The 17,766-nt window shown below is 40.5% G+C and overlaps 1 protein-coding gene across 3 annotated transcripts in view; it reads left to right on the forward strand.

Annotated features, from left to right (window-relative positions):
- ZZEF1 (zinc finger ZZ-type and EF-hand domain containing 1) overlaps positions 1-17,766 on the forward strand; it is a 107,876-nt gene that overhangs the window by 14,773 nt on the left and 75,337 nt on the right. For all 3 annotated transcript variants that reach the window (XM_036452319.2, XM_036452318.2, XM_036452317.2), the window contains exons 2-9: positions 1,969-2,113; positions 5,882-6,076; positions 8,633-8,804; positions 10,262-10,461; positions 12,951-13,161; positions 13,973-14,089; positions 15,239-15,417; positions 16,941-17,039. In XM_036452319.2, coding sequence (XP_036308212.1) covers positions 1,969-2,113; positions 5,882-6,076; positions 8,633-8,804; positions 10,262-10,461; positions 12,951-13,161; positions 13,973-14,089; positions 15,239-15,417; positions 16,941-17,039 — 1,318 coding nt within the window. The remainder of the gene's footprint in view (positions 1-1,968; positions 2,114-5,881; positions 6,077-8,632; positions 8,805-10,261; positions 10,462-12,950; positions 13,162-13,972; positions 14,090-15,238; positions 15,418-16,940; positions 17,040-17,766) is intronic.

Below are 17,766 nucleotides of genomic sequence, written 5' to 3' on the forward strand. Positions count from 1 at the left end.
CACCATCTTTGTTGGGTTAGTTTGCATACTCCTGATTGGTTGGTGGGAGCTGTGAAGGTACGGTCAATTTGCATCTTACTCTTTTATTAGTGTAGATTAGTATAGTCTTTAACCCTATTAACTTTTTGGATAATCTTGTCACCTTGAGTAGAGGCAAAAAGAATACCTAGAACCTTCTCAGATATTGCTTCCAATCTCTGTCCCCCATCCTGCATTTATGTCTTGGTTTTTGGATCCAAACACAAGGGATTGTATATGTTTCTATTACACATTGCATTGTTCAGAGGTCTGTGATGGAAATAGGGATATTTGTATTAGTTTGAAACCTCAAATATATATATATATATAAAGGAGGAAAATAAGGAAAAGGAGCAGGAGTTTTAGGGAAGAGAGGGGATTGCTTAGAAGAGAGGGTAGAAGACCCCTGAAGTATTTCCTGGTGAGGGTGTCTGTGAGTGAGTGTATGAACAGAAGGAAAGAAGCCACTGATGAGGGAGGATAGAGAGCTGGGAATAGGGGCAGTTACCAAATGAGGAAAGTCTTATAGGATACTAGTAGGCCTGCGCACGAATCTGTGTGCCAGTAGCTCTCTGTTGCCCTCCCGTAGCTCCCCCCGCCTCCCCTCATAGCTTGCTGCCCTGCCCCCTTCTGTAGCTCTCTGCCTTCCACTTGCTTGCTGCCCTGCCCCCTCCTGGGGCTCTCCCCATCCTGGAGCTCTCCACCTCCAGCTGCTCTCCACCGCCCGCTTGTAGTTCGCTGCCCCACCTACTTATAGATCCATGATGGTCGTTATGTGGTCGGTTGCTATGCCTCATGGCGTAATGGATAATTAGTATAATTAGCATATTCCTCTCATATAGGATAAGAGGGAACGGGGTCAGAAGCTATGGAGGGGTAACATTGTAGACTGGACAGGAGAAGGGAAGCACTTGGAATGCTGCTGGGCTTTCACTGTTGGGCTCTGTTCACCTGTTACTTAATCCAGGCAGCAGCCTGTGAGTTTGGTGATATTTCAGCTGAGGCTTATGGAAGTAAAGAAATAAGTATAAAGTCATATAGCCAGGTAGTGATAGAGCAGGATTCAAACCAAATCCTATGCTGTACTCAGTTCCTCAAATGGCCCTAACATGGATAAAGAGCAAGTTGGATTATGGTTAAAGGTCAGCGAAAACAGGGCTGTGAAGTAGATATTTCAGAAGAGTATTTAAAAGGAAAAGTCCATCTTAGCTGAGGTGTTACTCTAAGCCAGTTCTTTCTAATTCTAGCTGTGTATTTGGCACTTTGTAACCAGGTGAAAAATTTTGTATTGGTTACTTTTTTCTTAAATTGTTTTGGAGTACTCCTTTGAAATAGAAATGAGATGATAAAATTGTAAATACATGTAGTAATACTTATATACATATATCTGCAAAGCACAGTGAATTACTATCCTGAATTCATTTGTTCTTTGAATGACACATAGGGAATCGCCCAACAACAACAAAAAAGATTGGCCTTAAGAATTGTGGGCCCTTGCCTGGTAGCTCAGTTGATAGAACATCATCTCGAAATACCAAGGTTGAGCCGATGCTAGTTTGGCTCAGTCTACGGACTGAAAGGTCCCGGGTTTGATTCTAGTCAAGGGCATGTACATCGGTTGTGGGCACATCCCTGGTGGGGGGTGTGCAGGAGGCAGCTGGTCGATGTTTCTCTCTCATCGACTTTTCTAGCTCTCTATCTCTCTCCCTTCCCTTCCTCTCTGCAAAACTCAATAAAATATATTAAAAAAAAGAAAAAAAAGAAAGAAATACCAAGGTTGAGAGTTCAATTTCTGGTAAGGGCACATATAAGAAGCAACCAATAAACGCATAAATAAGTGGAACAACAAATTGATGTTTCTCAAATCAATTAAAAAATTTTTAATTTTGTTAAAAAAAAATTTCCCCCCAGAATTTGGAGCTTGATTTTCTTGCATCTCTTTTTTTGTAGGCCTTTGCCCAGTTTGATGCTGAAGGTGATGGCACTGTTGATGCTGAGAGCATGTTGGAGGCCCTCAAGAATTCCAGTGGAGCTAATCTTCAGGGGGAACTGAGTCACATCATCAGACAACTTCAGGCTTGTTCTCTTGTCCCAGGTATAAGGCCTTCATCTGAGCGCCTAAAGCTAAAGAGCATTCTCTTTGAGCCAAAATGAACTTTGCAGTTTCATGGGTTGTAATTAGGCAAGCTTGCGGGGCCTGTGAAATAAAGGTACTTCATAAGGCACATGACCTGAATTACCACAGTTCAATGTAATCATTTCTTTTGTCCCCCAATACAGTGATGGCTGAGCAGTTCTACCATTTTTATGAATCTCTGTCATGAGACTACCGCTCTTAGCGGATTTCTTTATTTTATTCTCTTGAAGCCTTTCCTGGCCCCTATTGTATTTTCTCCTAGCATCCTGCATTTCTTTTTTTGCAACATAGTAGCAGTGTAATTCAGTGTTTCCCAAAATGTACCCCCAGAGGTACGGGAAGAGTTTGGTGGGGGTATGCACTGCACAGTGCTTAGCTGCGCCTAATTCTACGTTCTCATGAGTACGAGGAGTACTCAGCGTTACAAAAATTATAGAAGGGGTGGGTACACATATGTCAAAAGTTTGGGAAACACTTAGCTGCTAAGCAATTATTTGTTAAATGCCTATCTTTACTCTTATACTGTCAGCTCTGTGAGGGTAGGGACCTTTTATTTCTGCTGTGTCCTCACATTTAGTACATAATTTGGCACATGGTAGGCACTCAGTGTGTTTTTTTTAGAAAGCTGTCACCCTGAACTTTAAGTAAGAATAAAAATAGCTTGAAATTAAGCAATATTTTTTCTACATTGTACATATGGAAAAACTTTGCTCTTGTATGGTTTGTTTTGGGGGCCCAGAAAACAGAACCATAAGAAAATTACCTTTTTTCCCCCCCCTCAGTGAGAAAGCAAATTTTAAAGGGGAAGAAAAAAAAAACTTTACACACCATCCTTTTAGTTTCTGATTGTCTTATCTAAGAAGTTTTCCTGCTTTGTGCCCTTGGAATCGTAATACTTAGTATAGAGCCAAGTTAGGACAGTGACCAAGGAAGATTTGATTGATACATAATTGTAAATCTGATTGCCCTTGACCTCTGGCTTACTGCTGCTGATGTGTTAAGCAAGGAAAGACTGGTTTCTGTATTCCACCGAAGAATGCATATTTCCATTTTTCCTGAAATTGTCTTTAATTATATAATTTTTATAAAATCTAATTATATAGGAAGCCTTACATATTAACTTTTTCCTACTCTCATGGCATTTAAAATTATGTTTTGAGTTATGTTTAGCTATCTTATATCTTGGCATTTACATATTACTCACACTTTTGCATTACTAGCTTGTGACAGCATCAGGAACTTTATTTGAACACCTCAAAGATATTTTGGGAGGAGAGAGGAGGAAGGGGAGACCAGGGAATCCACCAACAGATGACACTTCGTGCACTGTTGCTCTAGGTGGCTGTGGGAAGAGGGGGAGATTAGGTTAGGAAAATTAGGGCTCCAGATCTCAAGGCTTAGGACTTTCTACTTACAATGTTCTGTCAGTACCCAACTTAAGAGAATTGTTTTATCACAGTCTTAGAACAAACCTTAGTTTGCCACCTCTTTGGTGGGATTTCAGTTTCCTGGTCCCTTTTTCAAATCCAGACTGAAACTTGTTCCTTTTATATCTCATTGTACTGGTGCTTAGATTTTTTTTTTTTAAATACATTTTTATTGATTCTCAGTCAGAGAGGGAAGGGAGAGGGAGAGAGAGAAACACCAGTTGGCTGCCTCCCACATATCCCCTACTAGGGATTGAGCCTGCAAGCAGGACATTTGCCCTGATCTGGAATCCAACAGGGCCTCTCAGTGCACAGGACGATGCTCAACTAACTGAGCCACACCAGACAGGGCAGTGCTTAGAATTTAAATGAGAAACACACCTTTACCGAATCTATTGCTTGATGATAAAATATTTCTCATCACAAGCATCAGTCTGTTTTTTCTCATGGGTCCTGGGAAGTCAGTGCAGCACCAGCAGGGTCATATGTGAGATTTGGACATTACGGTGGGAATCTGCTAAGACAAGACAACTGTAAAAGGAGGGCAAGGGATGGCATGAACTTTTGACTTGGGGGGTCAAAGCAGTGCGTTCAGGGTTTGTGAAGGGGCGTAATCAAAATGAGCTGCTTCAAGTGCAAAATTTCTCCTCAGCTTCATGTTTTATCTTAAAAACTAATGCAAAGTTTCATCCGCTCTAGCATATCTGCTTGTTTTACACTTAAAAACAGTTTCTCCTACAGACTTCAGGAGTTTTGCTCTGGGTGTGTTTAGTTTGTGGAACCTCATTAAGTGATACAATTATATGTACTTTTTGTAACATATGTTATGATTTACTAGAAAATGAAAAAAGAGAAGAAAACCCCATAGATGAACAAGTGTATCTGAGCTCCAGGCAGAGCTGTCATGTGTATCCTCTCTCACTTGGCCCTAACATTCTTTTGGCTTCTGGGCACCTCAGTTCAAGGCATCTTATTGCAGATTATGGGGAATCATGAAAGGCTTTTAAACAGGAGGAGACATGGTCTGTTTTGTGTTTTTATTTGATTAGTTGGGTTAATGTCAGACAAAGGGCGGCGAGGGGAGCCACTTAGAAAATCTGGGCAGGTATATGAACGGGAGATGTTGAGGTCAGAGTCTATACAGTGGCAGAGGGAAGGACAATGGCACAGAGTCCAGAGGAGTCCCATGGGAAAGAGAAAACTAATGGTGGAAGGAGCACTTGGAGACAGTGTAAAAGGGTATTCCCAGTCCCCCCCCCCCTTTTTTTTGTCTTAGTGTCACCTGAACCTCGTTTTCCTCAGTTGCATAACAAGGATACCAATAATTTTGGTACTCTCCTGTCCCTCCTCTAACCTCACTGTGAGGACCAAATGAGAGCATGTGTGTGGAAGTACCTGGTAAACTATAAAATGCTATCAGAAATTGTGGCCAGGGGAGTGGTTGTATTATTACCATTGTCTTATTTAGCTTAGTATTAAAGCTGTTATGCTTTTGCTCTCTAATGCAGTAAGCTATTCCTGGCCCATATTCTATATGCAAAACTTTAAAAATTTCTAGTTAGTATTTAACTACTTAAAATTTTTTGAAGTTTGGGTTGAAACAAATAATCTAGATTCTTCTAAGTCTTCTAAAATTCTGTATAACTCAAATGAAATTAATTTTTAAATTGAGAATACCATTGGTTTATTTCTTAAAACTTGTTCAGATTTTAAATATTAAAGCTGAAAATATCAGTGAATTTCGTTGTTGGTGGTGTTAATGCTCACCTGAGGATATTATTTCCACTAATTTTTTAGAGAGACTGGAAGAGAGGGAGGGAGGAAGGGAGAGAGAAACATCGATGTGAAAGATACACATCAATTGGTTGCCTCCTGCATGTGACCTAGTGTGCCCTAGTGCGGGATGGAACCTACAACTCAGGTAAGCCACACCTGCCAGGGCTCAATGAAGATTCTTTTTTAAATAATATATTTTATTGATTTTTTTACAGAGAGGAAGGGAGAGGGATAGAGAGCTAGAACATTGATGAGAGAGAAACATTGACCAGCTGCCTCCTGCACACCCCCTACCAGGGATGTGCCCGCAACCAGTGTACATGCCCTTGACCAGAATCGAACCTGGGACCTTTCAGTCCACAAGCCGACGCTCTGTCCACTGAGCCAAACCAGTTTCGGCCTCAATGAAGATTCTTACTGGCTGCTTTTAATTCAGCCATTTCAGATAGGCCACCAGGCAGGGGATGTGGAAACTATTATGGTGGGTTCCTGAAAACACTAAAAATGGATTTTGTCTGTTTAGGTTTCATAGACATTTTTTCGGAGTCCAAGGAAGGGCTGGGTGCTCACTCATCAGTGATACTGCGCTTTTTGCATCGCAATCGGCTCTCGAGTGTGGTCATCCCATACCCCATGTTGGACCACTGCAATAACATGTGTACCATGAGGGCTTCTGTTCTGAAGGAGTCTCTGGATGAACTGGTACAAAAAGAAAAAGGTACGTGAATGTGAGGGAGAGTCCTGAAAATTCTATCATCCTTTCTTTCAAATGTAGTATTTAATAACAGATGAGCCACCCCTTCTCCCTGCCGTTATTTGTTAAAATGTAATAGTGACCAGTTTGTCACATAAGAATGTCATCTGCTCACCCTTTCTTTTCCCTTCCCTCCCTTCCTCCCTCCATTCCTCCCTCCTTTTTTTCCCTTCCTTCCTTTTTAACACACTGGTTTCTTGTCATTCAAGTATCTGCTCAGATGGGACTTCAGGAAGGCTTTTCCTCACCTTCTTCTGGTCACTATTATTTTTGCAGGTCTGGTGGTCTGAATAAGCACTTACCATCATCTGAAGTTTTAGCATTATCATTTACTTGTAGTTTGTCTGTCTTGTTCACTTCGTTACCCTTGGCACCTGGAACTGTGCTTGCCACTTAATTGGTACTCTAGGAGTAGCTGTTGAATAAATGAGGGAAGCCACTGTAGACTCACTTAGTGATGGCAACAAAAGCTGATAATGTGAATAGAAAGGCCTGTGGAACTTTATAGAGTTCAATACATGAGGGGATGTAGTACCAGATATACTAGTAGTCAGTATTACAGATCAGGTGGCAAGATGAATTACTCAATATGTGGGGATAGGACAACTGGTTAGCTATTGGAGAAAAAAATAAAACTAGAATTTTAACATATTTTATTCACTAAATTTCAGAGGGATAAAAAAATTCAACTAAAAAGAAAACTTTTTAAGAGTATTAGAAGGAAATATTTCCAATTTATAAAAACCCTGACATAGAAAACCCTTTCTAAGCAATACAGGAAACTCAGAAACTACAAAATAAAAGATTAATAAATTAGACCATATGCAAATTTAAATTTCTATATGGCAAAAAATGTAAACAGTGAAAAGACAAATGACATTCTAGGGAACAAGAATATTATGATGGGACGGGGGTGGGCTAGGAGACATCAATGGGGGAAAAAGGAGACATGTAATACCTTCAACAATAAAGAATTTAAAAAAAAGAATATATGACAGACTCCGATCTTGGGCAATTACTTAACTCTTTGGGCCTTAGTTTCCTCATCTCCAAAATGGGTTAATACATAAAACATGTATGGAAAAGTACCCAGCTCACAGTATACACTCAGTATATATCACCTATTACTAGTGTGTGTGTGTGTGTGTGTGTGTGTGTGTGTGTATATACACACACACATTATATAATGTATGTGAAATATGTAAATTGATAAGAAGATTTATGACCTAGTGGAAAATAGATAAGGGTAGGACAAGCTCATACTCAGAAAAACAAATGTCTTACAAACAAGTAGCTTAAAAAGTTTCGCTCATAATTAAAGAAATGTAAATTAAATTATAAAATACCATTTTCTTCTCTTGGCATGGTTTTGCAAATACATCATTGACTTTAGTATTGTGCTATAATGAGCTCATGGAGCAGTTCTTGGCCAATTTCTGATTTGTTTGGGTTCTTTGGAAGGAGATTTTAAGGAACTTTTTTTTCTAGGGCCAAGTGCCAAGCATATTTCTATTAGATTTCCTCCCCCCGCCCGCCCCCCAGTGTTCAGCTTTTTATTGCATGTGTCACAAAAGAGTTTTAGTCAAAAAGACCAAAGCCCATGTCATCATCAGACTCCTCAGATTCTTCTTTCTTTGCCTCCACTTTCTTCTCCTCGTCTGAGGCAGCAGTGGGGGAGGAGCAGGACCTCCTGCTGGGGCAGCATCAGCTCCCACACTGCAGGTGAGGCTCCCGATGTTGATGTTGGTCAGAGCCTTTGCAAACAAGGCTGGTCAGAAAGGTTCAACATGTGCATCGTCACTGTCATGCTGCAGGGTGAGGGCAGAGTAGAAGCAGGCGAGCTCTGAGAGGGAGACCATGGTGTGGGCAAGTGTTGGGCTAGTGCTAGATGAAGTGAGGACCTCACCCCAACTCGACCTTAACTTTCTTGTAAAGACTGAGCACCTACTGGCAGCTGGGGAAAGGGATAGATATTTTAAATAGTTCCTCCTGCCCTAGCCAGTTTGGCTCAGTGGATAGAGCATCGGTCTGCGGACTGAAGAATCCCAGGTTCAATTCCGACCAAGGGCACATGCCCAGGTTGTGGGCGTGATCCCCAGGAGGCAGCCGATCAGTGATTCTCTCTCAGCATTGATGTTTCTATTTCTCTCTCCCTCTTCCTTCCTCTCTGAAATCAGTAGAAAGATAAAATAAAATAAAAATATATATTTAAATATATTTTTATTGATTTCAGAGAGGAAAAGAGAAGGGAAGAGAGAGAGAGAGAGAAGCATCAATGATGAGAAAGAATCGCTGATTGGCTGCCTCCTGCATGCCCCCTACTGGGGGATTGAGCCCGCAACCCAGGAATGTGCCCTTGACCGGAATTGAACCTGGGACCCTTCAGTCCGAAGGCCAATGCTCTGTCCACTTAGCCAAACCAGTTAGGGCAAGAAATATATATTTTTTAAATGATTCCTCCTTCCCCCCCCCGCCTTTGTGAAAGAAATGTCATATGGTAAAATCTGTTTTTTCTTGCAGAAAGCCCTGGAGATCTAACTGGAAGCCCAGAGATGGATAAGCTCAAGTCAATAGCAAAGTGCTATGCTTATATAGAAACATCCTCCAATCCTGCAGACATTGACAAGATGACAAATGGAGAAACATCATCTTATTGGCAGTCAGATGGCAGTGCCCGCTCACACTGGATTCGGTGAGTGGTATGATACCAATTTTTGAGTGAAAGTTCAAGAAAATTAGCTGCTTTCTTTCTCTTATCCCAGTGTTTCCCAAACTTTTGACATATGCATACACCTTCTATAATTTCCGTAACGCTGAGTACCCCTCGTACTCATGAGAATGTAGAATTAGGCGCAGCTAAGCACGGTGCAGTGCATATCCCCACCAAACTCCAGTGCAACTCGTACCCCCACCAAACTCTTCCCGTACCCCGGGGGGTAGGCGTACCGCACTTTGGGAAACACTGTCTTATCCCATCAGTGCATTCAAAAAAATTTTTCTTTTTAATTTAAAATATTTTCTACTTAACTGCCTTGTGTTTTTATTATTGTGATTATTTATGAAGGTGCTTTAATAATCAAGTAAAAGCATCAGGTAATATGTAACTTGGTTCACATGGTCATAAACATAGACACTTTCCTTGGTTGGTATTTCTTTTTTCTTTTTTTTTAATATATATTTTATTGGCTGGTCCGAGTGCAGTGGTGTCTTAAATATATATTTTATTGATTTTGTACAGAGAGGAAGGGAGAGAGATAGTTAGAAACATCGATGAGAGAGAGTCATCGATCAGCTGCCTCTTACACACCCCCCACTGGGAATATGCCCGCAACCAAGGCACATGCCCTTGACCGGAATCGAACCCGGGACCCTTCAGTCCCCAAGCCGACGCTCAATCCATTGAGTCAAACCGGTCTCGGCCTTGGTTGGTATTTCAAGGGAGAAAATAGCATTTGATTAATATTACATGATATTGATTTCAGATTTTTTTTTCACTAGTTTCTCAGGAAAATGGTATAATGGGCAAGTACTTTTCTTATATCAGATGTGATTTCACTTTTTAAGATTTTTTTTTCTGTACATTAAAAACAATTAGTATCAACTGAGTTGGCTAGTTTAGAAGAGGAAGAGGGTAGTTAGGAATCCCAGAGTGGAACTGATATTTCTAGAAGTTCTGAAGCTGCTATGTAAAATTTCAGCTATCTCTTCAGAGAATGAACTAATTTCAGTTGGTGGAAATAGAAATAATTGTTATGTCTTGTCATTGAGGGTATATATGATCTTTAACCACCTAATTTATCTAATTTATAGATGAGGAAATATACTTAGTTCTTTGGATGCAGTTTAGAATTTGCTTCTTGCCAGGTAAATGGATTTTGTCAGAATGTTTATATTGTGCTTTCCTGCTTGTACTAATAGCTTAAAAGGAAATATAAGATTAATCTTGAAGATAAATAAATTTTAGAGATTTGGGAAAAGCCATAAGAACTTCAAAACTAATAGCCAGCATTTCAAGTAAGTTGGTTTTAGGAAAATCAGTCTTTGGGAATTTCAAATACTTAGTATAAGGTCTTGGAAATGAGACTTGTGGAACCTGTCAATTCTTGACTTATGTAAACATTTGTAGTTTCTGTTTTCCGTTTTTTCCAGTTTAAAAATGAAGCCAGATGTGGTCCTTAGGCACCTATCCATTGCAGTGGCTGCTACTGACCAGAGCTACATGCCGCAGCAGGTGACAGTAGCCGTGGGAAGGAATGCCAGCGATCTGCAGGAAGTCCGTGACGTGCACATTCCCAGCAATGTCACCGGCTATGTGACACTGCTGGAAAATGCGAACATCAGTCAGCTCTGTGAGTGAACCAAGAAGCATCTTGCCCTTCTAACTATGGGGATTGGGAAGAAGAAAAGAAGTAATCTTTTTTAGCACAAAGGCCTCTGAGGTGGCAAAGCTTTTAGTTTCTCTTTGAAGATTTGATATGCTTCTCATAATCCACAAGAAATTATTTCATCTGTTTAGTGTTTTTGAAAGTAATAGAAAAGCGGTAAAACAGTTTTAATTTTTATTTATTTGAGAGAGAGGGGAGGGTTGGAAGGGAGAAAGAGAAAAGGGAAGAGGAGAGAGAGGGAGAGATTGGTTGCCTCCCATACTCGTCTTGATTGGGTATCGAACCTGCAACCTTGGAATGTGCCTTGACTGAGAATCAAATCCACATCCTTTCTGTGTATGGCATGATGCTCTAACCATCTGAGCCACCCAGCCAGGGGAGTAGAGCCTTATTTATTTATTCACTATTTTAAAAAATATATATTTTTTATTGATTTCAGAGAAGAAGGGAGAGGGAGAGATAGAAACATCAGTGATGATAGAGAATTATCGGTCAGCTGCCTCCTGTGTGCCCCCTATTGGGGATCTAGCCTGCAACCTGGGCATGTGCTCTTGACCAGAATTGAACCTGGGACTCTTCAGTCACAGGCCAATGCTCTATCCACTGAGCCAAACCAGCTAGGGCTAAAGCCTTTCTAAATTAAAAATATTTTATTCTTGTTTTCTTACTGAAAATTAGAAAAATATAGATAAACAAAAATTACTGAAAATTCCACTACTCAGGGATATTGTCACTGAATTCATTGGTGTACATCCTTTCAGACCTTTTCTTGTATTTGTATATTGATGTGTGTACATGTACACACACATTAAAAAAAAAAAGGTTGTACTGAAACCGGTTTGGCTCAGTGGTAGAGCGTCGGTCTGCGGACTGAAAGGTCCCAGGTTCGATTCCGGTCAAGGGCATGTATATTGGTTGTGGGCACATCCCCGGTAGGGGATGTGCAGGAAGCAGTTGGTCAATGTTTCTCTCTCATCGACGTTTCTGGCTCTCTATCTCTCTCCCTTCCTCTCTGTAAAAAATCAATAAAATATATTTTAAAAAAAAGGTTGTGTAAACATATTTATATCTATCTCTACATGTCTTTTAACAAAAATAGTGACATTCTGTACTTGCTCTTTTGTAATTTTTTAACATGTCATATCATATATTCATGCATACCTTTAGTATTGTATGAATATGCCTTAATTTTAACCTCTCCTTTTATTATTGGACATTTAGGTTGTTTCCATTTTTTTTTAATATATTTTTTATTGATTTTGTACAGAGAGGAAGGGAGAGAGATAGAGAGTTAGAAACATCGATGAGAGAGAGTCATCGATCAGCTGCCTCTTGCACACCCCCTACTGGGAATGTGCCCGCAACCAAGGTACATGCCCTTGACCGGAATCGAACCCGGGACCCTTCAGTCCCCAAGCCGACGCTCTATCCATTGAGCCAAACCGGTCCCGGCCATTTTTGTACTCTTAAAATCTTGCTTCACAAATAGCATTTTGGAAATAATCACAATTCTGTGATTTCTTTCCAGGCTTATTTCATTCAGGCAACTGGAATGCTTCATGTTTTGTCTCATTTCTCCTAAAGCTTTCCTGGGCCAAAGCAGTGTTCTTACTTTGCCCAAAGGAACTGAGGCATAGGGAGGTAGAGTCTTTGTGTAGGGAAAGAAGTAGCTATACTTGTGGAGTTGAAGCTTCCTGTTTTATACCGTGGTCTTTTCTCTCACTTGTGTCTTTTTTAACTCTGACCTTCTCCTCTCCAACCCAAATAAGCAATTTAATGACAGCTCTTAAAAGTGGGTCATGCCTATGCCATTTATTTGCACCTGGTTATTAAAAAAATTCTTACAACTTCTATGACCTAGCTACTGTTTTATAACTAAATACAAATTTCAGAACTCTAGAAAAAAAAATCTGTAAATTTTCTTACTATGTATTTAATCAGGATTTTAAAAGTGCTGTTTGTGTTAATTTTTTATAGTCATAAATTCCGATGAAGCTTTGTGATGAAAAAATTTATGCCACCTTTTTTTTAATCCTCACTTGAGGATATGTTTTTATTGATTTTCAGAGATAGGGGAAGGGAAAAAGAGAGGGAGAAACATTGATGTGAAAGATAAGCATTGATGGGTTGCCTCCTGAATGCCTCCTGACTGGGGATCAAACCCCCAACCTTTTTGTGTATAGGACGAAGCGCCACCAACTGAGCCACCTGCCAGGGCAGGCCATTCTTAATTTTATACATCATTCCTATGATTCCTTAGATTGGTCAATGCTTTTTTGACAAGTTTATTATATACTAGCTCATTGCAAACATTATTTACTTCTGGCATCAAGGTGTAGCTTCAGAATTTTATATTTGGAATAAGAATTACTATTTTGCTGTTTCTTTAGTTGGGAGCCTAGCTTTGCTGGAGAAGTTAATCCAATGCTAAATTTGTTGTTTGTACTTGACAGATGTCCAGATTAACATAAAGCGTTGTCTTAGTGATGGATGTGACACTAGAATTCATGGTCTCAGGGCTGTTGGCTTTCAGAGAGTTAAGAAGTCTGGGGTCTCAGTCTCAGATGCTTCTGCAATATGGTATTGGTCCCTTCTGACGTCTCTGGTGACGGCTTCCATGGAGACAAATCCAGCCTTTGTCCAGACAGTGCTGCGCAATACTCAGTAAGTTACTCTCTCTGCTCTCCAGTTACTTCATGGTATACTCATTCTTCTCTAACCCATTAGGGTCTGTTACTGAGCGACTGTTGGTCATTGATCACGGAGACCTAGTCAGCAGCTCAGCCCCAGATGCCCTGTTGTTTCCTGTTTATGCCTCCAACTCCACTCCTGTGAAGCAGTCACACATGCCATTCCTGCTAATCTTTGGGGAACAATTGCTCACATTTATATAACATTTTATGTTGATAAAGCACTTTCAGATGCTGTATAGTACTAACAGCATATTGTGAAATGTACCTGTAAAAATTATTTCCACTTTATAGATAAGGATATTGTAACCTTCCCTGAGTACATGATCCATACCAGACAGTGATGGATCAGTTTAAATCTAGGTCTTTGGACTCCAGGGCCCAAGGGGTGGGTGGGGGGGGGCAGAGGTTGGCTTTTCATTAATGAATGAAATCTTCTCAAGACCGCCAAACTTATTTATTTTTAAATGTAGAGTACCTTTGAAAATCTTCTTTTGAAAAATTGCTAGGGCAAAAATACCCAGTAATAACATATAAGGCAAAACAACCAGCTTCAATAGCAGTGAAGTATTGGTATTATATATGTAGAAAGAAACCTCATTTAACTACTTAGCACCATGATGATTGGGGGAAAAAGGGCAGTATATGTTGTGTATCACATTTTGTTTGTTTTTAAGGGACTAATCAAGACAAGCTTTCTGATGATTTCTTTTTTGTCTGATACACTGTTAAATTTATTTATTTTTTGCCTGGGTTTGTCCTGATTTTACATTTTACATTTCTAGGAAGGCACTGCAGCACATGCCTCCACTGTCCCTTTCACCGGGATCTACGGATGGCTCAACTTTCCTGTCTCCCAACGTTCTGGAAGAAGTGGACAGCTTCCTCATAAGGATAACTAGGTAAAGTCAAGGTTGCTGGGTCTGGTATTTGTGGGAAATAGTGGGTATATATATGCCTGTTAAATTTTTAAAAACATGAATAAGATCTGCATTAAAAATGTTTCCTTTTTGGTTACCAAAGAGAAATAATAGTCATCCATATAAATTCCATTATCAGGTAGTGTCACCTGACCTTAGGAATTGGGGGTAAAGAGGGAGTAGTCCTCTGATTCAGCTAGAGCAGGTGTCCCAAAGTGTAAAGTACAAAACTCAGTTCCTGTATATCCCCAGCCTGTGGCCTTACTCAGAACTGCTTACTCTATGCACAGATCTAAGAAGCCTGACTGTCTATAAAACTGGGAAAGGGCACCTTGATAGTGGGGTCACTTAGGGTGGGAACATTTAGCTGTGATATAGTGACATTACTATATTAGAATAAAAACCAGGCCCTGGGCCATCTGGATAGTTTCTAAAGTTTCATGGTCATGTGTTTGAAAAAGGCAGAATAATGTGACGTGCAGTATATCTAAAATATGTTTTTGGGGCTTGAAGAAATAAACCCTTAACTCTCTGGCCAAGCCAACTAATTACCCAAGCCTTTGTTCTTAAAAATATGTTTCTATTGATTTCAGAGCAAGAAAGGGAGAGGGGGTTGGGGGAGAGAAAGAGAGAGAGAGAGAGAAACATCAGTGATGAAAGAGAATCATTGATCAACTGCCTCCTGCACACCCCACACTGGGGATTGAGCCTGCAACCTGGGTATATGTCCTGACCGGGAATTGAACCGTGACCTCCAGGTTCATAGGTCAGTGCTCACCCACTGAGCCACACCGGCTGGGCTACCCAAGCCTTCTTAACAGCAGAGGCTTATTGCAGTTGCTTATTTATGTTTGATTTATTTATTTTTGATTTGTAAAGTTGGACTTGTTAAAATTGATATTAGTATTATTTAATATTTACAGATTAAGGTTACAGAAGTGAGGATTTAATTATCTGATTTTCTGGGTTGGTTTAGTGTTTTTTTTTTTAATCTTTAAGGATTTTGAAAAATTATTTCTGGTAAACGTATTGAAAGCGCATGGCAGGTTGACTTTACTTCACATGGGGTTTGAGCTTACTTGGATTTTCTCATGTTGTTAAGAAGTTAAGTGTTTTTCTCTTTGTTTATAGTTGCTGTTCTACCCCAGAGGTGGAGCTGACTCTCCTGGCTTTTGCACTAGCAAGAGGAAGTGTTGCTAAAGTGCTGAGCTCTCTGTGTACTATCACAGACCACCTGGACACACACTACGATGCCTCGTCCCTCATCTCATCCATGGCAGCGGTCAGGCAGAACCTACTCCTTAAATATGGTAAGACTTAAGCTTGATGGACAAGTCATAAAACCATTGTACATGTGGGAATTTCTGGCGTATTCTTATCTTTTTGGGTAGTTTGTACGCTGAGTTGTAGATATACCATAGTTCCTGGATAAATATACCTTCTTTCACTGGGGTTCGGAGGAATAAGGGGGATGTTGGCTTATTTATGGCAGCATCAACAGAAGAGGATCTGAGTGTCCACTAGGCTGCACTTCCAGGATTTACTGGCCTAATTACTCAGGCTTGATAGCCATTTGGTCACAGCCACCTTTGGTGAAGTATAGGAGTCTCATTGTGTGGCAAGAGGGTTGGTAAGTTTGAGTACCTCTCACCTGGAAGAGGGAGGGAACTAGCCCTGACACAATGCAAAGGATCCTTGTCTTAGAATGCATCCCTAAGATAGCTGATTGGAGGACATATATGGACATACATACACGCCTGCCACCGCTTTCCCCTCCTGGGCAGTCCATCTTATACTTTTCTATTTGCCCAGGATGGGGCCTCGTAATCCTTCTCAACAGGGAGGCCCATCCAGCAACTCCCAAATGACTACAGTTGGCATGTGAGGAACAACTTACTTGCTGCAGTCAGCCTCTTGTGTTCAAGTTTCTGTCCACGAAGTATAGATTGGATCCCATCCTCTTCAGCAATAGAGGCGTTGTTATGATATATGTGCCATGATATTTGTACCTTTGCCTTAATATCAGTTAATTTATTTTATGCTTAGTTTTTAAAGTCAGACAATTGATGTCTTATAAATTCGGGTGTTCTCCTAAATTTGGAAAGGTCATTTTTTGGAGTGGGGGAGGGACAGGTAGCAGTATGGCTGGATGGGAGGGATACAGAGTATCTGGCACATACTCTTCAGAAAAGTTTTCAATTCAGATAAGCAGTCATTTGGGCAGGGAGCACTGGATAGGAAGGACTACTCGAGGCCGGGGGATGTTCGTTATTGGTAATGTTCTAGTTCTGGATTGGGTTAGAGGGTCATGGGTATTCATTATATTATTAGAACAAAGGAAAAAAGAAAAGTTTTCAGATCATCATAGCAAATGTTGATTTTTGTAATTCTTAGAACTTTAAAAATTTGTCCGGAGGTGTTTTAAAGAAACAAGACTCAAACTCCTAAGACATTATTTATATTTTTAAATGCAATTATAATAAAAATTAATTATTGGCTTCAAAATAGTATTTTGGGAATGTTCCCACCTGCAAATACATTGAATCTATGGTATTAACCTCTGTCTTACAGTGTGCTTTGTTTCAGATTAGCGGTTATTCTAGAGAGCTCTTCTTACACTCACTTAGGGAGATAAGCTGTATTTTGTCTTCCAGGAAAGCACAGAAGATGGTGTCAACTGTTGTCTAATATTGCTTCTCTGTTTTCACTTCTAACTGGGCAAATTTTTAGTCAGCAATCTGGGTGGCCACAGGTACTCCCTTGCCCCTGGTGTGCACACTAGCTTTCACTTTCTCACAGCGCTGGCTTCATGCACTCTCTTTCCCGTGGTCAGGTAAGCCGCTCCAGCTGACGTTGCAGGCCTGTGATGTCAAAGGAAAAGAAGAGAAGTCGGGACCTGAAAACCTCCTTGTTGAACCATGGACGAGGGATGGTGAGTGGTGGATCTGTCTGTTTCCAGTGAATGAAAAGGACCACCGTGAGCTCACTAGACAGCTGTGTGAAATCACACGCTGGACTGAGATTTTCAGAATATGCAGTCATCACATCAGGTTGCCTTTCAGATTGGCAGTGGTCCCTGAGCCATTGGTGTGGTTTCTTTATTACAGCACTATCATCTGCTAGGTGCAAATCACCTGTAAACAAATATTTGAGAGCCTTTGAAAGCAAGGACTCTTTCTCTTGGAATATAGAAAGTTACCTTTTCAAAGTTCAGAGTGTTTATTATGTTACCTTAAAGGTTAAGAAACTCAGTGGATCAGTAGCACTAGAGAGCTGAAAACATAATTTAAGAAGAGGGTATTTTCAGTATGGCCAGTCTGGCATTTGATGTGTGTGGAAGCAAGCCTTACTCCTTCCGTAGTATCAGCATTGTAAGCACTGATATTCTACTCAGCATTGCGGTAGCTCTTTTCCTCAGACAGCGGGGCGTTTGTGGGTCTCTTCCTCATCCATCTTGTTGGCCAACCTGTGAGTCTCCTGCCTATGTCCCTTTTCTACTCACTTTTCTGCTTTGATTATTGCCATTTCAGTAAAGGAAGTGGAATGTTACGGCAATTGTGAAAAATTGGCCTTACTGCTTTGAATTTGGTTTCTCCTATGCTTTCTTCACAGCAACACAGACCTCACACATTCTCTTTGTCCTCTCTTCTCTGTTCTGT

Source organism: Pipistrellus kuhlii, unplaced genomic scaffold (genome assembly GCF_014108245.1).
Source record: "Pipistrellus kuhlii isolate mPipKuh1 unplaced genomic scaffold, mPipKuh1.p scaffold_m20_p_23, whole genome shotgun sequence".
NCBI lineage: Eukaryota > Metazoa > Chordata > Mammalia > Chiroptera > Vespertilionidae > Pipistrellus > Pipistrellus kuhlii.